This window comes from Podarcis erhardii, assembly GCF_964252035.2.
Source record: "Podarcis erhardii genome assembly, chromosome: 16".
NCBI classification, from domain to species: domain Eukaryota; kingdom Metazoa; phylum Chordata; class Lepidosauria; order Squamata; family Lacertidae; genus Podarcis; species Podarcis erhardii.
The window spans coordinates 22,262,673-22,275,348 of NC_138514.1; the positions used below are offsets into that span (position 1 = coordinate 22,262,673).

The window sequence follows — 12,676 nt, forward strand, 5'->3', positions numbered from 1 at the left end:
AACAAACATGATTTAATTAATGGAGGAAACAAGCAGGAAACATTTGGCTTCCCTTGACTGTTTTGAGTTAGAAAACCATCCAAAATCAACCCCTGACTTTTAAACTAAAGGCTGTCATGTGTCTCTTCTGCTGTTCTCTCGGGAACCTGTGTGTTTTGTTTAAGTTTTGGACAAATCTGTCTTGAAGTCCATACTTGAATTCCTTAGACATGGGGAGCATTAATTGTGTCTTTATTCCAGAATCAGTGCTCTGAGTCTGCATAAGGTAGTGTCTATGGTTTCTACTCTCTGTGCCATAGTCCTGATCCCTACAGTCCTACATACAGGGTCGGCCCACCCATGAGGCAAGGTGGGGTTGCTGCCTCAGCTGGCAGGATTCACTGGGGTAGTAGATCCCAATGCCAATCTTTCTTTCCCTCTTTGTTCCCGATGTAGATCTTCCCTCACCCCTTCTTCCCTGGTGGGGAGGGCAGCACAAGTTTGGGGTCCATCTTAGGTGTCAAAATGTCTTGGGCCAGCCCTGCTTACATAGCACCAGGGAGGGACTAACTCAGCCTACAACTCCTTCTTGGAACTTTGTCTACATTGAAATACTTTGTTGTCACTTGTACAACTTGTATACAGTGAGATTACACAAGCACCCCCCACTCAGCTCTCTTAGTCTTAATTCCCCTCGTTTACTGACGCACATCCACCAAACACAAAAGTCAGTTGCCCTGACTCTACATAAAGACCTCATGGCTACAACACAAGCCTAGTTTGTGTGCCCACATCTGTGTTTGTTTAATATATTTCCTTGTCCCTCTTGCCAACTGTTTTCTGTAATATCTCCCCTAGCAAAGAGGTCTGGAGGATTTGAAAGCTGACCACACTTTGGTGCTATTTGGGCTGATTCCAAGAAATGCATTGCTTAACTGTGAACTTTGATATTTTCTTGTTTTTATGGACCAACACAGCCACCTTTGCATGCAGTGTACAGCCAATTAGCATCCTGGCTTCATTTGGAATTGTGCACTGAGTCTATTCTCCTCCCTTCTCAGTAGAGGCAGTAGAATTAAGTGCAAAAAGTTGTTGAGTCATGCATCAGACCATTAGGTCTGCATGAGGATTGAGAGGTTGTTTACTTTTCTCTCTCTTTTTAGAAAACAGATACTATTTTCACTAATGTACAGTGGTACCTCTGGTTACAAACTTAATTCGTTCCGGAGGTCCATTCTTAAGCTGGAACCGTTCTTATCCTGAGGCGCGCTTTCGCTAATGGGGTCTCCCGCTGCTCGCGCACCTCTGGCATGTGATTTCCTGGGGCAAAAGTTTGCAACCAGGAGCAGCTACGTCTGGGTTAGCAGAGTTCGTAACCCAAAGCGTTTGTAACCAGAAGCGTTCATAACCAGAGGTACCACTGTATGCATTGGGGGGCATGCCGTATTTGCTAGGGGAAGTGCATCACAAAATTTGTCAGGCTGTGGATTTTGAAGGAGAGCTGTCCTTTGGTTTGCATCGTGGCTCAGGACATGTGAATTAGGTTGTTTCACTGTGAACTGAGTGAATTTCTCCCCTTTCCCTCGGGGTACCTAACGTGGTGCCCTCCAAATGTTGTGGCCTCAACCAGCACAAGATGATGGGAATTACAGTCCTGTGGCATCTGGAGGGCAGCATGTTGCCTACCCTTGCTCTGCGGAGTTGTGATACTCCTGTACGAAGGTGAAATCCAATAACTTGCATCTCTTAAAAAAGGGTCACACCTGAGATCCCCTCCCTAATCTTCTGCGCCAGGTGGTGGCTGCTATCGAGTGCTTTTGTCTGTGTCCCCTATCAGAGCTGGCTTGCTCTTCACCTTGCCTGTGGTGATGCTGGACTTTATCTTCCATGTCTGAACTTGTAATCCTGGATTATCTCCTTCATTTAAATATACACCTCAAACTTGTTCAGTCGTGCGGAGTTCTCGATGCGGCTCTATCCATGGACTTTGGTTTCAGCCCGGAGGAGGAACCCACCTTCCCCTTCAACAAGATTCTTATTCCTTTCTACGGCCGTCATGATGTGAATGTGAGATACCAAGGACATAATAACTTCCATAGCAACCAACTGTGAAGACACAAACAAGAGATTATGATTCAGGTGGGGAATAAACAGCGGAGACGCAGATGAATCCTTGAAGAACATGTTTTCGCGCCAGTGTCCTTTGTAATAAAGAACCAGTGAACAGAAATATAGGGAAAATGTAGATTCAAAAGGGCTGAATCATTTCTCTCCATAGGTTGTTTTTCAGCTTTCCACAAGACATCAGCTGTCCTTTAAATATGCTGCACGCTATATTGCTAGGAGCAGACTAACAGATTGAAAGCTAAAGTCTCTCTCCCCCTTCCTTCCTTCCCTCCCCCGAATCTTTCAAGATATTTTAAAATGCTCTTAATTCCTTCCCTCAAAAGGCAAGGTGTATGGTTGGGGTGGGAGAGAAGAAGGAAAGGGTGAAAAGGAACTCAACTTTTAGAAGACATTCACATTGACAGCTTTGTGCTATTTTGTAGAACTGTATCACTGAATCTGTATAGAGTCTAGATTGGGGGTGGATAATCTGTTCCCCCCAGATGCTCAGCCCCAGCTGTAAGCCTGGAGTGGATAGAAGCAATGTTCACAGTTCTATGGACTGAGGATTGCAGAAGCCCCCAAAATATCACACATCCATGTGTTCCCGATTCTTTGCAGCACATTTTCAGGCATCTGGTGTTCATTGCCAACATCAAATAGACAGAGGGAGGGTTGGAATCTTAAATATAGAGGGAATGTTGGATATAAGACACTTTGAGTTTGTTTCCACCCAAAGGTCCAGTTAGACTCTCCACTGTGGAGTTACTTGGTTGCTGGTGTGTTATGACAGGGCCTCCTGCATATTGGCTCCCGTCTGTGGAATGCCCTTTCTAGTGAAGCATGTTTGTCTCCCGTGCTATTAATCTTTAGGGAGAATCCAAACATAATCCTGTTTGACTTCCTGTTTGACTGGGTTTCTGGTAGCTCAAAGAATTGTTCCTGGCAATTGTGAAATTATTTGCTATGAGATGGCTTTTTAAGAAGTTTTTAGATGATTGCTTTTAATCTGTTCTCAGAAGTTTTAATTGTTTTGTGTTATTGCCCTTTGGGATGCCCTCAAAGGTGCCCGGGCACAGGCCTGTACTGTGCATTTGCTATTCTGGCATAATATTGTAAAGTGGTAAGCTGGAGTCCTGAAAGCTTTAATCATATTCTGCTAGGGTCAGCACTATTGCAGGAATGCAAAAGAGAAAGCTCCTGACCTATGACTGACAAGTGGTTGTCTTCTTGAACCCAGTTGGTTAAGTCAAATGCTTTGACTTTGACAGGCAGGGTCACAAGACTACAGCTGCACCTGCAGTCTCATAACTCATCCCTCTGACCCTTAGGGGAGGTCCTTGGGGACCTCTGAAGTGTGGTTCACAAGGGAACGAGTAATGCACCAATTATCTTCCTCAGCAGGATACAGACTATGAATATGAGAGCTGGAAGCACTGTGAGAGGAACCCAGAGGAGATAAAGAGACCCAGGGGGGAGAGAGAGGTCCCAGGATGGTGCAATGTGTCAACCAACTACAGCTACCAGAGGTTCCTGCTGCTATCATGCCTAGGAATGAATTCTTAGAAATCAAATTTGCAAACGAATAATGATATTCGTTGGTAGCGTTATGCTTTATTCGTGCTGTGCATTAATATGATCTCGTAGCTTTACATCTAATTCTTGCTGTGACTGTCGACTTCACCCATAAATGTGCTTGTTGCCCCTGAATCCCCCCCCCCCCAAAAAAAATAGCAGCTGCCCTTGGCAGAACACGATTTGGGCAAGATAGTCTAATTTCCCCAAATTGGGATTGGAAGGGCTTGCCCATAAGTAGCATCAGAATTCGTTTACAACAGGTATTCATTCCTTCCCACCTTTCTTCTTGCAGTTCCTCCACAGATTATAAACATCACCTCAGACATCACCGTCAACGAAGGCAGCAGTGTCACCCTTTTGTGCTTGGCCTTTGGGAGACCAGAACCAACAGTCACATGGAAGCACCTGTCTGGCAGCAAAGGTAAGGTCTTCCTCAAATTTGGAGATGGGGAATTCCAAGCTGAGAAACCAGGGCTGAATACAGAACGTGGTGGAAGGGACCACTGTTGAGTTGTGAGGGGTTGGTGGGCAAGAATAAAACAAAAGGGCTTGATGAGTGCTTTTTTGTGTGAACAGCCTGGGTCCGTGTGTGGGTGACCTTTTTCTAGAATAGAGTGCTTTCCTCCTTTTATCTGGTGTACGGCGTTGCAGCCAGTCAGCCGTGCCTCAACAGTTTTCCAGAGTAATAATAATAATAATAATAATAAATTTTATTTATATCCCGCCCTCCCCAGCCGAAGCCGGGCTCAGGGCGGCTGACAACAATCAACAATCAAACAATCAAATATTCACACATTCTAAAAATATTACATTATAAAATCAATTAAAATCAAATTAATGGCAACTAATTAAGCAAGATTCTAAGCAGGTTGCCAGAGGAGGGAGTCAGGCTGCGCCCTGACCAAAGGCCTGGTGGAACAACTCTGTCTTGCAGGCCCTGCGGAAGGATGTCAGGTCCCGCAGGGCCCTAGTCTCTTGTGACAGAGCGTTCCACCAGATTGGAGCCGCAGCCGAGAAGGCCCTGGCTCTAGTTGAGGCCAGCCTAACCTCTCTGAGGCCTGGGACCTTGAGGATGTTATTATTTGCAGACCGTAGGTTTCTCTGTGGGGCATACCAGGAGAGGCGGTCCCGTAGGTACGAGGGTCCTAGGCCGTATAGGGCTTTAAAGGTTAAAACCAGCACCTTAAACCTGATCCTGTACTCCACCGGGAGCCAGTGCAGCTGGTATAGTACCGGTTGAATGTGATCTCGCAGCGAAGACCCCATAAGGAGTCTCGCCGCGGCATTCTGCACCCGCTGGAGTTTCTGGGTCAGTCTTAAGGGCAGCCCCACGTAGAGCGAGTTACAATAATCCAGTCTGGAGGTGACCGTCGCATGGATCACAGTGGCTAGGTCAGGGCGAGAGAGATAAGGGGCCAACTGCTTAGCTTGGCGGAGATGAAAAAATGCCGCCTTTGTTATAGCTGTAATCTGCGCCTCCATAGAGAGGGAGGTATCGAAGATTACACCCAAACTCTTAACGGACGGTGCTGGCACTAGTTGCACCCCCGCAAGAGATGGGAGTTGCCCCCTCAATCCCATATCATCCCGCCCCAGCCAGAGGACCTCTGTCTTCGAAGGATTTAACTTCAACCGGCTCCCACGTAACCATCCAGCCACAGCTTCCAGACATCTCGCCAGTGTATCGGGGGCCGAGTCAGGATGGCCATCCATCAACAGATAGAGTTGGGTGTCATCGGCATACTGATGGCAACCCAGCCCAAAACTCCGGACAAGCTGGGCGAGGGGGCGCATAAAGATGTTAAAAAGCATCGGGGAGAGAATCGCACCCTGAGGCACTCCACACACCAAGGAGTGGCGCGATGACAATTCCCCCCCGAGCGCCACCCTCTGTCCCCGACCAGAGAGAAACGAGCGCAGCCATTGAAGGACTGTGCCCTGGATCCCCACGTCGGCAAGGCGGTGGTCCAGGAGTTCGTGATCGACCATGTCGAAGGCTGCTGACAGATCTAGAAGAATCAGCAGCCCCGACCCGCCTCAATCCAGCTGCCTACGGAGATCATCTGTTAGGGCGACCAGAGCCGTCTCGGTCCCATGACCAGCACGGAAGCCGGACTGGAATGGATCCAGAGCAGATGTTTCATCCAGAAACCTACCAAGCTGTTCAGCAACCGCTCTCTCAATCACCTTACCCAGGAATGGAAGATTCGAAACCGGGCGGTAATTGGATAGATCTAAGGGATCTAATGATGTTTTCTTTAAGAGCGGACGCACCACTGCCTCCTTCAGTTCCCCTGGGAATATCCCGGTGCCAAGGGACAAATTGATGATATCCCCCAGGGGGGCCCGCACCTCGTCCGGACACGCTCTAATCAGCCATGACGGGCACGGGTCAAGAGGACAGGTGGTGGGCTTTCCAGCTTGGAGGAGTCTGTCCACATCGGCTGGAGATATCCGGTCAAAATGGTCCAATACTGAACCCGAGGACAGTCGAGGGGCCTCCAGTTCCTTTATTGTATCCAAATTGGCAGGGAGGTCATGGCGGAGCAACAGGACCTTCTCCGCAAAAAAGCTCGCAAATGCCTCACAGCTGTGTGTCAGATTAGTAAGGGAGAGGTACGCTGCATCACCCCTCCTCCCCACGCATCACAGCCGGTCATGTCATCTGTGCCAGGGACAGCTCCAGCCAATCTGTGACCAGGGTGGGTGTGGCCACTGATCATTTAATTTCTGGTTGGCCGGCCGGCTCCCTCTTCCTTGCTTCTTCGTCAGATCACCCTACCCACCCACCCTCTTTTCATGCTTCTCTCTGATATGACCTTGCTATGGCAGTTGTCGGTTGCCATGTTGTTGGGGCTGGGTAGGATTTTCTCCCACTTGGCAAATTGGCACCGGCCATTTGGTTTTTGCCTACCTAGTAGAAATTGTCACAACTTTTGTACGGTTAGGTATTGGGTAAGCCTTTGTCTGGTTGGAGGGGAGGTTGTTGCCTTGCCTGCCCCTCCTCAGTAAGGGTATCCTGTTAAATGGTGTGAATACTGTCTAAAGCCTGGACGTGGGCTAGGGCCAAGGGGACCCCTTGGGCTGCCACTATCTGACGTAAGTTATAGGGAACCCCCTATTGGTAGTTTACCATTCCGGGGACTCCCTGCAAACAGGCAGGAGTCAAGATATAGGCTGGATTCACCCCAATGCCTAAGCCAGAACCGCTCACATTGGTAACCAATAAAGTTGTGGCTTATTTGAACCCATAAACCAAATATTCCGTTTCTGTGTGGTTTATTTTTCTCCTGGGAACTTTGTGCCTTGGGTGCCTTGGCATGTATGTCACAAAGAGGGAACCAGGGTTAAGCTGTTAAGCATTAGGTGGAATGTTCAAAGTCAAGAGCCACTGGCAATTTCCTTTGGTGACATGAGCATGTCTCTGGTTTCAATTTCAATGTTATTTACATATTGTTGTTATTATTATTATTATTACACTCATACCTCAAGATAAATACGCTTCAGGATAAGTATTTTCGGGTTGCGCTCCACGGCAACCCGGAAGTAACGGAGCGTGTTACTTCTGGGTTTCGCCGCTCATGCATACGCAGACGGTCAAAATGACATCACGCGCATGCGAGGAAGTGGCGAAACACGACCCGTGCACACGCAGACGTGCTGTCGCGTCTTACGTTCTGCTCAGGATGCGAACGGGGCTCCAGAATGGATCCTGTTCGCATCCCAAGGTACCACTGTATTCTGGAAGCAAGTAACACAGAAATTAGCACTGAGCTTTTGCTATATTCTGCTGAATTTCGCAAACTGTGTTATTTGAAAGCACAAATTTAATGTGGAGTTTAACAGTTAGGGAAGCACTGCAAAAAAGGGGAATAAACTGTGGTGTGGATGCAGCCATTGTCTTTTTTAAACAAGTCTAGAACACAAACAAAAAACTCCTGGCTCCATCCCGATACAGTTAAGTTCAGTGCCACCTAGTGACTAAACTATATAACTACACTATCCATACACCCGTGGATATGGCTCTGGCTATTTGCCAGAAGCTTGCTTTTTTTAAAAAAAGAAAAAAGTGCATGTTGTTTAGGCATGGAAAGTCACGGTTCGCTCCAGCACTTTCCCAGCTTCCGAGGGTTATTGTTCAGTGTCACGATTGCAAAGGAGCTTTACAAAGTCTTTGCATAAAAAGTGCTTAAGTAAACAAAAGCGACAGCTACCTTGAAGAGGAAAAAACCTGCTTTCGGGAAAGAGCTCCTTGTTTCTTCGATAGCCAGAGAAAGAAATGGATTATCTTTGGAAACATGCTCAAAGCGAGGAGCTCGCTTTTATAACAACAACAATGCATCATGTCTGTGTCTCTGGCTCCTTCTGTCCCAAGGCACTCTGTGGAGAGACACTGAAGATTAGAGACTCTTAGCCTTCTGCAAATTGGGTCAAAGGCACCCCCGCCTCACCCCCTTGCTCTCCCCACCCACCCCTGTGCAGTGCTGCAGTGTTTTCGAAATCTTTGACTGGGTTCAATTTTTCTTGGTATATAATCCTACTTGATACATTTAACCCTTTGTCAGTAATTGGAACAGAAGAGGCATATTTCATTCCTGACACGTGACTGATCCTTCTTGTGAGGTTAGCCACCATCCTCATTCTGGGTAGCAAATGGAGGCAGGCAAATCTGTCCATTTCGTTTTCATGCCATTTCTAATTTTTCTAACCTCTCCACATTTCCACATCATTTTTTGATATATTTTTTAAAAAGTCCTCATGAAAATTCATCAGCATTCTGGCACGCACTTCTCTTAACTATACGCATGTTTGTATACAATTCTGCCCAATATACACATTTTTGCAAAGGAACTTTCCTTAATGTGATGTGTTGTTTGCACCAACTCATACATTTTTATGCATACTTCCCCCCCCCCCCCCGTACACGCACTTTCCCACATTTTACTTGGCTGGAGAAGTGTATTGCAAAATTCAGAGAACAGCAAATTTTTGAATGGCAAATGCGTTTCTACTCTTGTATTGTATCAGAAACTGTGGCTGAGATATATTTGCTTTTAAAGACAAACTGAAATTGAATTTCTCCCTTCCCTAGTAGCAATGTCTTGCCCCCATGGAACTATCAGTAATGCCATACAAGCTGCCTGAAAAGGCTGTTTCTTTGCTCACCACCACGTTCTCTGCAATGCACAGCTGCAGAAAAGGATGTGGGATGCTCCCTTATTTCATATGGGATGGTGCTGAGATCAAACAGGCTTGCCCAGCACCCTCTTGAATTCAATATGGAGCCAGAGAACAGGCCTGGGCAGACATCAGGCTTGCAGGATCTACACACAACTGATAAAACATCTAAAAGCAATTCCACTGCAGATGCAGACTGGTAAAGATTTTTTCCTAAAAAGGCTTGTTGGAAAAGGAAGGTCTTAAGTAGGTGCCACAAAGATGGTGCCTGCTGAAGAGTAGCTTCAAAGGGCAGAATGGAAATAATAATAATAATAATAATAATAATAATAATAATAATAATAATAATAATAATTTATTTGAACCCCGCCCTCCCCAGCTGGAGCTGGGCTCAGAGCAGCTAACATCATATGAATAACACAGTATACATAAAAACAGGCCTCAATTAATTAAAATACATCTTAAAATTAATTCAGACAAATTAAAATCTGCACAAATGGCAGTTATCAGGTTAAGATTGAGAATGGTTAATACTTGCTAGGACCAACTGTTTTCACTGATCATATAAGGACCTATGAACAGGCTGGGAGGCCTCCTTCATGCTTGTTCTTATACAAAGGAAAATAGGTCAGACAGCACCCTGGCCAAAGATGGTATCTGCAGAAGGACCACAGCTGCAGAGCACAGTGTCTATAAGGTATATAATTAGGTACCAATTAGGTATATCAGACGATGAAAGATGTTGTCCCAAGCTGTGTAGTGCTTTCTACATGAAAACTAGCCCCTTCAACTTAGGTCAGTAGCAAACCAACAGCTAAGTTTGCTTCACTTAAAGCCCAAGGTCCACCAACCAGAGCCACACACAAAATTGTGGCAAGGCTGTGGTTTTTCCAAAACCAGAGAAAGATATATCCACCTTTGAATCAAGGATGGAGAACCTGCAGACCTCTCAATGTTGTTGGATTCCAGCTCCCATCAGCCAGTGGTCAGGACTGTAGGGACTGTAGTCCAACAGCGTCATATTACCCAACCTTGCTTTCAGTCTTAACACATCAATATATTTACTGATTACAAGATTTCCAAACCAAATTTTGCATCATGTCCAAATGCCTTAATACAATTTTATAGTTATCATTCAAGACTACCACCTGCAATTAATAGGCATTGTAACAATAACATTGGGAAGATGCTTGACTTAACATGAACATGAGGGCTGTGGAATTTCTGTTGGTGATGTTGGACCAAACTTACATGTTTATATGCACTTTCAGACTTTGTTGATGGTGTGAACATGATCTCACCTCTCCCTTTGGTGAAAATGGTTTCAACACTGAGAGCAGGGCTAATGTGGAAAAGGCTTTCAAAATCACTATGGCTGCCCGTCAGTCAGCGGGCTTTAACAAAATATTGGGATTATTACCTTGCTGCTCCAATGCTAATCTTTCTTTCAAAGTACAATTGTGATAAACCCTTTTGTATTCCTTTCTGCTTCAGTGATATCTCTTAATACACCCTTTTCAAAAGTATGACTGTTGGGATTTTAAGTTATTGGGATAAAATGATTTGAATCTAAATTACCCAAATCAGGATATTGAGACTTACTAAAGGGTTTTAAAAAATAATCAGAGATCAAAGTCAGGACATTGGCCTACTTACCCCACTGTGGCCTCTCAGAGTTATTCACCTGATTGATGGGCAGAGAAAGGCTGAACTCACAGAGCAGTTTATTCTGTTTCCATGACTTTCCCCTGTTAAGTTCAACTTTACATTTGAGCTTCCACACAACACAAAAGCCACTTCTGGAACTATAGTAGAATAGAGTGCAAATTTAGTGCTCATTTCTGTGGGTTCTCTGCTTCCAGGGAAAAAAAATTGCAAATAATATGGAAATGCCTGATAAAACTACCCTGTATTCTGCTATAGTTCCACATTTTGTATTGTGTGACAGCTCAAGTATAACATGAAAATTATTAGGAAAAGGCATGAAAACAGAAAAAACTGCTAAGCGAGTGCAGACAAGATATTGCTTCTGCAGACTTCCGGGTTAGCGCGATCGGCTAATAGCGGATTCCCCCCGAGCTCCGGAGGGAATCGGCTTTGCTGCAGACGGGTCTTACCGCGACGGCGAAGCGGGGACCCTCAGAAACCGCAGGCGCGGAAGCCTGCGGACTTGGTGACTCGGTGGGCACCTCAAGCGCCCCCCCGACCCACGAAGAGCCTTTTTAAAGGCTACGGAGAGGGTACGGAGAGTGGCGTGGTGCTGTGAGTAGACCGCTACTGCAGTGAAGCGAAGCCGCGAGCCATGGCCGGAGAGCGCTGACTTTTTTCCCTGAAATTTGGACTTGAAGCAACCCGTGAGTAGAAGGGAATTTGGACTTTAAAAATTTTCACCTTTGAATTCGGTACGACCGGGGGATGTGCTAAAGGGAAGTCCGCACCCCCTCTATCTACAAAAAGATTTAAAGCAAAGATAGGAGAACTAAGGTGGAGAGATCTCTTTTTTGGTATGAGTTAAAAGACATTAATTCCACGAATTTGACAGAAGAAGATTTGTGCTGGAGAGTAAGAGTCGAATTTTGGAAGCTTTTGTTTAACCCCCCCCCCCCAGACCCGGGAGCGCCCTGTGTGTGAGCTGGAGGAAAAGGAACAAGGAGTTTGACAGCTGTCAAAAGAGCTGTCAAACGGGCAGTTAAAGTTAAAATTTTTTATTGTTTAACATCTCTCTGAACTAAATTTGTTACATTTGAACTAAAGTGTTTGGGAACAAAAAAGTTATAAACAACAAAGTATCTGACTGTTGGACTATTAAGTAACCAGAATCCCCCTAGGGGAAACTTTGAAACATTGCAATGGCTACAGATGGAAAACTACAGGCAGAGATAGAAAGAATGTTCTTTTTCGTGGGAATACTGCAGGAGCAGAGCACGGCTATGAACAAACAACTTATGACCTTGAACTCTAAAACAAGCAACTCTGCTGAATGCACAAAGGATTTGACTGAAACAGAAGCTGCAGCTGAACAAGAAGAGACATCTTTGGAACTAGGGGAGAGGGAAGAAGGAGCTAAGAAAGTACAGGAGAGTACCAACTTCAAGCCTACATTGTTAGAATATAAAGAAGACGACTTTGGGATTACCAACCTGCGAAAGATGCGAAAGAGGAAAGAGGAAGCCACTGGAACACTTGGAATATTGGAACTTAAAAGAAATAAGAAATATGATTGGGGCTTCCTCTTTGTACATGGGAGATCAGTTGACTTTTTGCAGCAGTTGTTACCAAGTTTCTTGGATGGGAGAAAATTTGATGAGACTGTGTTTGAGCTCCTTCGAGACCCGAGGATCAACAAAATTTGCTACCAACAAAACCGGCAGAGAGAGACTGACAGAGATTTGAAGGCCTCTGATGTGAGGAATCCAGGCTAGGAACTGTTTTTGTGGACATTTAGTTGGGAAGGGACAGAAACCGGGGTAGGGAGGGGGGGGGGGAAACAGAATTTTAAAATTTTTATGATTTCTATATTTGTCTATTATGACCTACATTTAATATATGAAAGGGAATTCGTGGAAGGGAATTTGGGTCGACCTTAGAAAAGAATTTAATATTCATAAGAAAATTGGATAAGTAAAATTTGGCCAAGTAATAAGAACCAACTGTAAAAATAATAATAATATGTTAAGGATGAGAGATAAGAATTTGCTGAGTCAATTGTTGGAATTGGGATGTATGAAGGGAGGGTGGGGGGGAGTCAGGGAGGGGGGTTAAGAAAGTTATGAAATTATACATGTTTTGTTTTTGATTATTTTTGTGTGTAAAATGTGAAAACCTAATAAAAATT

At 45.2% G+C, this 12,676-nt stretch overlaps 1 protein-coding gene across 5 annotated transcripts in view; it reads left to right on the forward strand.

Moving 5' to 3' along the window:
* OPCML (opioid binding protein/cell adhesion molecule like) overlaps window positions 1-12,676 on the forward strand; it is a 760,205-nt gene that overhangs the window by 660,581 nt on the left and 86,948 nt on the right. For all 5 annotated transcript variants that reach the window (XM_081843175.1, XM_081843174.1, XM_081843177.1 and 2 more), the window contains one exon: window positions 3,956-4,084. In XM_081843175.1, coding sequence (XP_081699301.1) covers window positions 3,956-4,084 — 129 coding nt within the window. The remainder of the gene's footprint in view (window positions 1-3,955; window positions 4,085-12,676) is intronic.